This window comes from Glycine soja, chromosome 4, assembly GCF_004193775.1.
Source record: "Glycine soja cultivar W05 chromosome 4, ASM419377v2, whole genome shotgun sequence".
Taxonomy (NCBI): Eukaryota; Viridiplantae; Streptophyta; class Magnoliopsida; order Fabales; family Fabaceae; genus Glycine; species Glycine soja.
The window spans coordinates 16,213,561-16,225,565 of NC_041005.1; the positions used below are offsets into that span (position 1 = coordinate 16,213,561).

A 12,005-nucleotide genomic window follows, 5' to 3' on the forward strand; every position below is an offset into this window, starting at 1 on the left:
TCTTTTACAAGCAAAGATCCACAAGGGATGTACCCTCCCTTGTTCTCTTTGAACAACCTAGTCGATGTACCCTCCACTAGAACTGATCCACAAGAGATGTACCCTCTCTTGTTCTCAGTCAAACCCAAGTAGATGTACCCTCTACTTGTACCACAAAGGATGTACCCTCCAATGTGTAAAGACAAAGATCTCAGGCGGTTAAGCCTTTGATACTTTGTGAATAGGGATACAAAAGAATTCTCAGGCGGTTAGTCCTTTGAAAACTTTTGTATAAGGGAAAGGGAAGAATCAAAAGATTTCTCAGACTGTGTCCTTTTGAATTCTTTGACAAGGGAGAAGGGAGACACAAAAGAATTCAGGCGGTTAGTCCTTTGTTCTTTTGGAAAAGGGAGAAGAGAGACACAAAAAGAATTCAGGTGGTTAGTCCTTGGCGAATTATTTTTGGCAAAGGGAGAAGAGAATGAAAAGATAAATAGCACAAGTTTTCAAGGTTTAGAAAACTAGAAAACTTTAGAAAGCTTTTGGTACAAAGAAGAAGAAGAAGTTCAAAGAGATTCAAGGCTTGTAAAGGATTGTAAGAGATTGATTGGAAAAGTATTCAAGATTGTTGAAATGCAAAACAAAGCCTTGCCTTTATAGACTCTTCATGTTTGGTCAAGACAACCATTATAAGAGTTATGACTTTTAGAAAAACTTAAAAACTAATTTGAAAAAGTCAAAAACTATTTGAAGAGTTACATCTTTTTTATTTTATTTAGAAACAATCACTGGTAATCGATTACCAAATCAGTGTAATCAATTACACAAAGCTTTTATGTGAAAGGATGTGACTCTTCACATTTGAATTTGAATTTCAACGTTCAAAGGCACTGGTAATCGATTACCAAAACATTGTAATCGATTACAGCTTTTTGAAATTAATTGGAACGTTGTAAATTCAATTTGAAAACTTTTTCAAAACAATTTTGCTACTGGTAATCGATTACAACAATCTGGTAATCGATTACCAGAGAGTAAAAACTCTTTGGTAAACATGTTTTGAGAAAAATCATGTGCTACTCAATTTTTGAGAAAAAAAACTTTTCATACTTATCTTGATTAAGCCTTCTCTTGATTCATGAATCTTGATTCTTGAATCTTGATCTTGATTCTTGAGATCTTGAACCTTGAATCTTGATTCTTGACTCTAAACTTTCTTCTTAAGTCTTGAATTCTTCTTGATTATTATCTTGAACTCTTGAATTTTTCTTGATTCACTTGAGTTGTTCTTTGATTGATCTTTGAGCTTTTTGTCATCACCTTTGTCATCATCTTTTGTTATCATCAAAACACCTTTGAATCACCTTTGATTCACCATGAATCTTTGCTTCTACAAATAATCCGTCACCACTTATCCATAAGAATGTTAGGTTGTTTATTTAAGAGAAAAAGGTGAGAAATAAAGTGAAAAGAAAATGTAAAGTAGTTTGGTTTGAATGAAATGGAAGGAGAGAATTTAAAAAATTTATAAATATCCTATTATATCCTTCAAATTATGTGAGTTAGATATCATCCATGACTTATTGCAATTGGTTAAAACTACAACATATTTGATTATATAATTGCAATTAATCGATTATTGATTGAAAAATAATCGATTTTAGTTTAGACAATTAATTTTACTCAACTTAGTATTTAATCTAGAGTGATTCATTAAAACATGTTTAATCAATTTGGAAATTTGACAAATGTTCATGTTGTTAAAGTAAGAGCCATGAACATGCATTCACAATCAATTATAGATATCGAAGAATCGGTTAATATAATGGAAGCAACAAACAAACCCTTGAAATGTAATCAATTTTTCCATTTGTTATTGATTGCATCTATTTCACGGATCTATCTAGCATGGAAGAGTCATACAAGTCTTCCATCATGGGAAAGCTATTTTGAACCATTAGATCATTTTATCTTTAAATAGATGACTCATATTTTCTTTATTTTCCTTTAAATTTTCTATCTTTTCCCCCTCTTTTTGGATTTTATCCTCCATTTTTTTTATCCTTGTTGCAAACTATGATGACCCCTAAAAACACCCACAATGGCGTTGTTGCCTTGACAACACCCTATCCCAAACTGACGACTTCGACCCTATATTCTTCGACTCCCTCACTGGCAAGAGATTAGGTCCTCATCACATAAACAACATAGAAGATAGATTATTTCATGAAGTATTGGGTTTCACAAAATGTGACATCCTTGTCGATTGGGTCTCGCAAAATGATGATGTCAGTCACACAATTGCTATATATGTCGTCTATGTCTCTCTCATGCAAACAAAATTAAAACCTAAGCATTTGAATACTAACCCTATTAATTGGATCTTAGCTAGAGAAAATGGGTAAAATCATGTTGGCGGTTATAATGGAGGTGGAGGAGTTGGAGGTGGGTCATCGTCATGGACCTTGAGATTGATGTTGTCAATGAGGTTGAAGGTGGAGACAACTTAGACAGGGTTTGGGAAAGGTGGGATGGAGGGAGGTACGCCATCAAAGAGGGGAATGGTTAGCTAGGGTTGTTGGGATTTGAAAGGGTAAACAAGGAAAGAGAGGGAAAAAAAGAAAAAAGAAATATATCACAACCTTTAATTTAAAAGCTAATATATTCAAGGGTTTAAAATAGCTTTCCCATGGTGTCTAAGGCTTAAGTGACATGTACCTTAAGCTTTAATGCTAGTTACCTTGGGCTTAAGCGCCATATTCAATTTTCCTTGGTCAATTATTCGTGCTTAAGTTCTATACTCTTTGACCCATTTCCCTTGCTCATTCCCCTATCATCAATCAGCACTTCACCTCTGTATCCTACAATTAAAATTAACCCAAATTAACATAAAACTTGATTAAATCAATTAACCTAATGTTATGTTTGGATGGAGGATTTAAAAATTTCTAAGAAATTCAAATACACAACATTTTAATTGCCTTGATTTAAATTCCTTTCATTTTGTAAACATTTTGTTTGGATGAATCAATTCAATTTCTTGTATTTTAATTTCCTTGTTTGAATAAAGTAATTCAATTTCAATGAAATTCAAATTTTCATTTTTAAATATTTATTTAAAAATTAAAATTTCAATATTGAATAAAAATAAATATTAGTCATTTTTTAAATAGTTAAATATTTAAAATAAATTTCAAGCTAGACAATATTTAATAATCAATTTTTTTAAGATTTAATAATTAAATAATCAAAATAATTTTAATACTAAACAATTTTGAATCTTACACAATATTCTTGTATTAACACACAAAAAAATTTGGATTAAACAATACTACAAAATTAAAGATGAATGATATGCAATTCCTTGTTAAAAAAAATTCAATTACCTAGTCTCGCAATAATTTTAAAAAATGTATTGAAATTAAACAATTACTTAATTTAAGGACAATCATCTCATACAAAATTCAAATATTGATATTAATTTCATTGTTTGTAAGAGAAGAATATACTTCAATCCATATCAAGACCTAAAATCATATATCATCCATATTGATGTCACTTCACTGATAATACTCAATCATTCACAACCTATTTTGCAAATTAGAGGGTCCAAAACAAAAATCATAATCAAACAATTTTAGAATATCACTTTTTTTTTCTTGCTTTGTAAGAACACAACTCCTCTCTATTTCTTGTTCATAATAACCTAACATAGAAGAAACAAAATAACATAAGTCACAACAGGAAAGATAGATAACTATGAAAATATCACTTCAGCTAGGCATAAAAAATACACAATTTTCTAATTTTAAAGTTGAAATTGAAAATGTAGACAAAAAGTTACTCACCAAGTTTCATTTTGCAATATGTGTTAAAACATATGTTTTTTCGTGAATTGGAAGGGCTTTCACAATAGCTAACTACTTTGAATAGTCAGCTAACCATTTAATAGCTTTAGCTCATTACTGTCTATTAAGATCTGGTATCAAAGCTCCTCACGTAACAAGGTAAGAGATGTAACTAGTTTTGGCAATGCTACAATAACCTTATTACTTTTTAAACTATTGGCTTCATCAAGTAAACTTTATGTTGGTGGCTTATAAGCAGAGGTGTTGTGGTGAAGATGACACCTATGATAATGGATTATAAGCAAATTAATACCCTATAATTTTTAGTTTCTATTCTCTCATTTTTCTCTTCCTTTACCTAAACTTTGTAATTTCCACAATACTGTTATGCAATAAGTCATGAGAGTCTATAAGAACTACACTAAAATATCTCTGGTTTGGCAAATACAAGTGAAAAGGAAATTCTCTCTGTATAGAAAATCCAACTAGGAAATTTGGATTACTGTTTGTCCACGTATGCAATTGTTCATTTTTTCCAGCACATAAATTAAATTGTTTTTGACTTGTAGTCAACAACAAATTTCTTGTTAATATTGCTTATTAAAAGTTGGCATGATTTAGAGCATCCACATTACTGTTCCAATGCTTAAAACTTATTTATTTATTTTTTATATTATGATGCCTATTGATGCATAACTGCATATATAGCTTACCACATATGGTAGGAGACAACCCGATACACAAAAATAAAGAGTAATAAAACAACTTAATAAGTGGCATGGCATGGCATTGTAGAATAAGACTTCAACCAACTAACCAAAAATCTGCAATTACACACTGCAAAACAGCTCTATAAAAAAATACTAAAAAAGAAACAAAAAAAAAAGAAAAGAAATATATGAAAAGAACCATAGAACACATAAGATGAAGAAGGAGCTGAGTGAGAGAGAAAAGAAGACATATAAAGAAAAAAAGACTAATGAAAAGGGTAAAGGGCTTCCTCCAAAAGCTCCTTGGAATTGTTCATCAAAGCAGGACTCAACCTAAACATGAGGGTGCAAAATTTATCTAAGCATATTGTCTCCTCTAAAGTGAGGATATGCACCGTAGAGGAAAGTGCAATAAGCATTGAGATTGTGATAAAATACATGTTGATGAGGAAACTTTGATTGATCATCCACAGGGACAACTAATCACCAACGACTGATTCACTTTTTGGAAATTGGCTTAACGGACTTCATTCCTTAATTAGGTTCTTAGCCCACTTTAAAGATATTCCTAACAAATTTGCAATACACACTGATTTTGTGCGCACAAATTCATGCCACTACTAACTTGTTTAAAAGTTCAAAACAAATTGAAAGCATACAAAACCAAACAATGTAGAAGATAAAATACACTAACATGGAGAATGCTGGCATGAATTTCTACTTTCATAACCCATTTTCTACCTCTTGCTTATGCCAATTGATAAGAGTCTAGAGAACTGTCCCTTTGACCCACCCTAATGCCCTTCCCCTGCTTAGTGGAAACTAAATTAATGTAAGCATAAACAACACTTCACAAGAAAGCTTGAGAAGCAATTCATAAATTATTGGGCTGCATAGTATTGTTGACAATACAAGCAAGATGCACAATGCATATAACTACAGTCCTCTAATCATAAGAGCAAATTAAGGGCAATAGCTATCACTAGCCATGAAAAATTCACTAATTCACTAAAAATTCTATCAATATTCACAAAAAATCATTACTTGGTTGTATTGTAGGGAGTTGCACGAACACAGGCTCCAACTGCCAAAAAATTATGACGTAGGATCTCCTACTAGGCCACGAGCCTTCTTGTTAGCCCGTTGACCCCATCCAAGTATGTATTTTCAATGCTGCTAATCAGGCTTGTTTTCTACTCTTGCTTCTATCAAAATCTCTAAGCTTCTTACCATGTGGGACTCATCAACATATACTTTTAACATATACAAATTTTGAATGTCACAAGATTCATTCTCTCTATTCATGGTTTTACCATTGCGATCTACCATAATATTAAAAATACAATCTAATCACTCACTATACCAGTCAACAAAAGGTGCGACACCTAGATGAAATGTTGTAGCAGAAAACATCATTCAAGAATAAACACAAGCACCTACAGTGCAGGGTGGTATACTACTCGAGGCCTCTTTATGATGGAATCGACATTACGGGAAAAATCCAACAACAACAAAGCATAATGAGCAATGAGCAAGAAATCAACGAAACCCAATCAAGTCAAAAACAAAACCAATGAAATCAAATAACTAAATGAAAAAAACAAATCACAAATTAACGAAATAAAAAATAAAACCCTTCTGCAATGTATGAACCATCATGAGAGTTTTGGTGAAAACGAAAGAACCTTGTATGAACCACCGCAAGAGAGTTGAGAGTCTCGAAATCGCAAGGGAGCGAGAGTGTAGGTCGAGAACGTGTCTCTAAGAGGAAAGACCGAGAGAGAGGAGTGAGCACGGGGAGAAATTTTAATTCTTTAGCTTTTAAGAGAATTTCATATTATTCATTTTCTGTTAATTAAAACTCTGTTAAAATCCCTGATATTCAAATTCCCTTTAAATTATTATCCAAACACTAAATTTAAAATAACAGATATTCAATGTCTCATTTTAAATGAATTACTCTATTAAAATTATTCATCCAAACATAAGGTAAGAGAATTCTATTTACTTACGACTATATTATCAAAATGGGCAATTAAAGATCCTAAGTATTGAAATATTAGGATAATTATCTCAAGAATTAACATTAAATTAATATTCACAAGATAATTATCAGAGACCTATATTGCGCTCCCATCCTAGTTTGATCCTTGTTTCACTCACTTGAACAAAAGAGTAATAAATTCATTATCCCATCTATTAGCCAAGTCATTGAAGAGAGAAACAAATCGGATGGCCACACTAAATTCAAACTTAACTCTGACGAATCACTTATACCAAACAGTCAAACGTTACTTGTGTCTCTTCCAAATTGTTTCCATCTTTAAAACCAAACAAAGACAGCATACAAGACCTTCTTCTATGGTCTAAATTATAATTTGGTTAGATATTGGAGTTTACATAACCTAGGATTGTTTAAAAAAAAACATGCCCTAGGACAAAATTGGTCCATCGTGAAACATTAAAACAGTGACACTTAGTGTACACTAGTACGTACAAAACCGGTCTATATCATGGAACTGTTTAATAGAAACCGATCACTCAACAATAACGCGCCCGCTCACAAATTGGGAACTTCAAAACATTACTACTGAAGCGCAATTTATCTTAGTCATGCAATCACTTCAACTAAGCATACTTCCAAAAAGAATTGCCAAATAAATCAATCCAAAACATGTCATTAATTATCTATCATGCAAAACTTAGTTGTAACAGTAAACTAAAAGTATTGCAGTGCAAAAAATATCATAAAAAGAAAACAATAAATAAAATAAAGTCCAGAATTAGATGGCCTAATCCTGCGTAGACAATGGATCCCAAGCTGTTGTTTAGGCTACTAAGACATCAACAATGTAGTCCTCATCAAGTTCGGCTCTGTAGCATCAGAAAGTCCTACATTAGGATCTGCAACATCAACTCTGATAGTCTCACCCCCTGACAGAGTAAGGCCTATCCCCTGGCTAAGCTATCAACCAAACATGCCTGAAAATGTGTTAACTACCAGAGTTAACCAAAACGTATCATCATGTCTACCATGCAAAATTAAACATAACAGTGACTTCGAACTTGAAAAGTAACAAAAAACTGAAGTAAGGCAGGTGAGAGTGGTATGCTAAGCGCACAGGTGCATGCTTAGTCTTCGCAAAACAAAACAAGCATAAATGCATGGTGGGATTAACGAGTAAGTGTGTGCTAAGCCCAATTGACAAAAAAAATTAAAATAAATATCTTTATTAAAATCATAAATAAATATTTTAAATATCTAATATCTAATATAATGAAAATATTTATGTACAAAGCACTCACAAACTTGAATTTAATTACGCTCATAACTTCATTTCAATTACATTGAGATGTAACTAAAACAAGGAAAATAATAACACAGTCACTCACAAACTTTGTCCCTCGTGCTTCACCAACGTAACACTTAAAAAAATATTTAAAAAAAAATAAATATATAATAGTTTCCCAAATTATAAAAATTAAAACATTAAATGATACAAAAAATAAAACAATACAATAGTCTATTTACATGATAAAAAAAACACCTTATATTACTAAATATTTTTAATAACCATTTAAAAAGTACGTTAATTAAACTTATCAAAAGCCAATTTTTTTACCACAAAGGCCACCTGGAGCACGCATTGGATATTGGTTTTACGTACTATTCCAATGAAGTCCTGCATATACATTACTTTTACTATTCCAATGAAGTCTTGGTATACATGACTTTGGTCATGCCAAGAATAAACTTAAAATAGTGATCTGAACTAATATTTCTAGAGAGTTATCAAGATTTTCACGGTTTGAGAACTAGAGCTATTAGATACTAGTACATTTTTTTTTATTTTACAGGAAAATGCTAAGGGCACAACATAAGAAATCAAAAGTCGTATCTGAACACAAATTTCAAGACCACAAATTAACTTGTTTTCTTGCTTGTGACTGTACAGTAAATTCCCTATCCTTAATATTCCTACTCAACCTATGCCAAAGATAAATAAAGAAAATAATAGTAGGAATATCAGTCAACAAATCTGTTGCAGATACGAATATCAGGTAATACAACAATTGAATTTTGCAGCATTCAACAAAAAAAGAAAAGAATAGTTGGAATACCAGTCACTCCCCATGAACTGACAGATTTTTCAATGTAACACCAATGATACAAAAGCTTCATAATTACATGAGCAAACTTACTTTTGCAGTATACCTACTAATGCAGAATGCAAGATTTCATTGAAGCATGTATGTCAGCGATAGATTTTAACCAGTCATTTTAACAAGGAGGACTCACCACTTCTCAAGAATTAGATCATCCCCAATCCCAGATACATGGAGATAATAATATGAAATTCCAAACGTAGCTCCTAAAGGGCAGGTTTCCCTTCCCGTGGTTGGAAGTAATCTAAAAATTTGGCAGTAGAACAATGTGTTTAACTTTTAAATTATTGATTATTAATAAAGTTGGATAAAACCAAAATCAAATTGTAGTTCTAAACTAGAGGAAAGCTTATATAACTGTGAGGGCTCTATAGCAATAGGTGGTTAACAAAAGTTATGCGGGGGAAAAGGTAACAGACCCCTGCATTGCTTTTCTTTCATACAAAAAGGCATGATCCAACTAAAACTTACATGAAAAGGCATAAAATATTCATAATAATAATATAACTAGACATTCATGGCAACCTTGGGAAAATATTCATATTAAGAATATAACTTTCCTTTCTAAAGGAAACATTAAATACATTTTCACGAGTCCAGGTCAAATTTTTGTATAGGAAAAAGAAAAGATCACACTGAAATCAATGTTTTACATATCCGGTATAGCAATTAAGTAGACAATTCTCTCAAATCCCTCATCAGTGAACTCATTAGCATGAACTTTCGACTTATTTAAATAAGCTGCTCAAAAATTAGAACAGTAAAATTATAAGACAATAGGCAACTAAAGTATAATCAATTGCCAAATTTCAATCAACTTGGCAAGTTCTCAGCAAAAAAGTACACATGAAGAATAATATAATACAAAACCACAAAATAAATCAAGACATGGTTGAATGAATTAATTCTTGAGCCCATAAAAATTGATTTTCCAATTTCTTTCAGACTTAAATCTCAAACACAAAAGAAATAAAGACATGGGTGAATGAATTAAAAATGCAGTGAAACAAGTTCACAATGTACAGATACTTTATAAAGTTCATGGTTGTGCCCAAAAAAATATTGGAGATAAATAAAGACAAGGTTGAATGAATTAAAAATATAGGGCAACAAGTTCACTGTGCACAAATACTTTATAAAGCTCATGGCATTCTTCACCATATGTCAGCAACAATTTAGGTTTGAAAAGAACGTTTGAAATGAAATGATTTACAAACCCTAATAACCCTGGCAAGAATGAGATTTCCAAATACTGAGATGTCATCATGTACAAAACAATTTCAAAATGAATCGAAACCTCAAGCAATTTCTAAACAAAGAAGGAAACCATTTCTTTCATTTCAGATACTCCAAACATAGGGCAAACATAAATAACAACTAACAGGATGAACCTTATGCACAAGATTCCATAGAAACATTCCTATATTATTACCATCTCTAGTTATTTTAATTACCAAGATCGCATCTACTACTCCTAAATCTTTCATGTCAAAATTTCTGGAAAAAAAAGCTCTTAGTATTTTCTACTTCATTAATATCAGTACCAAAAATCAACATATCATCTAAATACAAAAAAATCATGACACCTTTCCCATCATCGAATTTACTATACACAATATTTCAGATTCATTTAATTTAAATCCATTGGCTTGCATAACTTAATCAGAATTTTGATGCCATTGCTTAAAAGTTTGCTTTAGCTCACACAATGACCTTTTCAATTTACATACTTTATCCTCTTGACCTTTTACCACAAACCCTTTTGGTTGTGTCATATACACCTTTTAGTGCATGTTTGGATACAAGCCATAAGCTCTTTTGAGAGCTTCTCTACTGGAAATATAGAGTATATTTCCAGTAGAGAAGCTCTCAAAAGAGCTTATGACTTGTATCCAAACAGGCACTTAATCTAATTCTCCATTTATAAATTGATAAGTGTTATGCATACGTCATTTGTATATTGAAATCACATAACAATTATCTCATTTTCTTCTCTTTTATAGCTTATTTTGTGTTAAAACAATAGGCACTTAGCTTCTGATTTTTTGTCCATAAGATGCTAAACTTAATGATTTTATGGTAATTTTGGTTAAATTTTGTGTAGAGTTGTAGCAGAGACATGAAAAAGGATTGAAGAATTGAAGTGTCATGCTCAGTGTGACCTCCTCACTTAGCAAGTCAGAACTGCTTAGCACAACAAGCCACATTGGAAGACAGTTGTTATGAGCAAGCACACTAAGCACACATCCTGCGACTTAGCGTGTGGCCACTTGATCTAGTTAGACATGCGCACTCAGCGCAAGTGTAACACTAAGCACATAGGAAAGTTCTTATTGACCCATCAGTTGGTGAAGCATATAAAAAGAAAGGAAACATTTGATTTCCTGAGCCCCGAAGAAACCATAGAAGCAAAGGAACAAAGAACCAGAGGAAAAGAAAGAAGTCAGTGCAAGGAAAATCAATTTTTGAAGCTTTGGCTGATCCATTTGAATCCATTTTCTTCCCTTTCATCTCACTTTTATATTTGTAAGTCTCCCATGACAATGAAAGGCTAAAACCACCCGTTGTTGGGAGTTCTGCAAACCAAACTCTCTTTGGTCTAATGATTCTAAACTATCTATTAATATGATGTTGATATTATTGTTCAACTTTGTGCTCATTCACATGTCTTTGGTATGATCATCCATTTTCATGAACTATTTTAGGATTCAGGCATTGAGAAATGTTTATATGCTAAGAACTGGGGAAGAACATCTAGGTAATCCATATCTAGGGATAGAGTGGTATTATCTAGCCTATGTATGCATCTCTACTCGTAATGCAAATTATTTAATATAACTCTTAAGGGATTAGGATAGATATTAGGTGATTTAGGCTCTCTCTCACTTGAGGGATCATGGCTAGAGTATGTTAGAAGGTGTAGGTAATAATTATATTCATTTTAAAAAGAGAAAAAATCTATTCAGATTACATCAAGAGTAGTTTTGGCAAGCGGAGCCCCCAACACGTTCCTTAACTCATCACAATACCATCTCACAACTTTGAGCGTTTGTTTTCTTAACCTTCCATGTTCCTTGCTTTGTAGTTAATTCACTTAATTAAATTTGTAGTTAATCAATGCACAAGATTTGATTTGAGTCACTAATTGCTTAATCATTAGATATATATAACTCTGAGTACAAGCATAATCCTTGTAGAATTCGATACTCGATCTTACCATTTTAATACTACTTGTACAAGTTGGTATGCTTGACAATGAGTCAATAGAAATGTAGGTTTCACATCCATTTGATGAATGACA

General features: G+C 32.1%; 1 protein-coding gene and 1 pseudogene across 3 annotated transcripts in view; both read right to left on the reverse strand.

The window, feature by feature from the left end:
- Positions 1–5,593: 5,593 nt before the first annotated feature.
- LOC114411032 lies at positions 5,594–5,702 on the reverse strand (annotated as a pseudogene).
- A 1,493-nt stretch (positions 5,703–7,195) lies between these two features.
- The window catches only part of LOC114409439, a 39,478-nt gene continuing 34,668 nt past the window's right edge, over positions 7,196–12,005 (reverse strand). For 2 of the 3 annotated variants that reach the window (XR_003666093.1, XM_028372903.1), the window contains exon 6: positions 7,196–7,519. Coding sequence is in view for 2 of the 3 variants with exons in the window: in XM_028372903.1 (XP_028228704.1) it covers positions 7,506–7,519 (14 nt within the window). In the remaining variant the exon portion in view is untranslated. Of the gene's footprint in view, positions 7,520–8,181; positions 8,949–12,005 lie in introns of those variants that run through there. The other variant, XM_028372902.1, reaches the window with a different exon arrangement.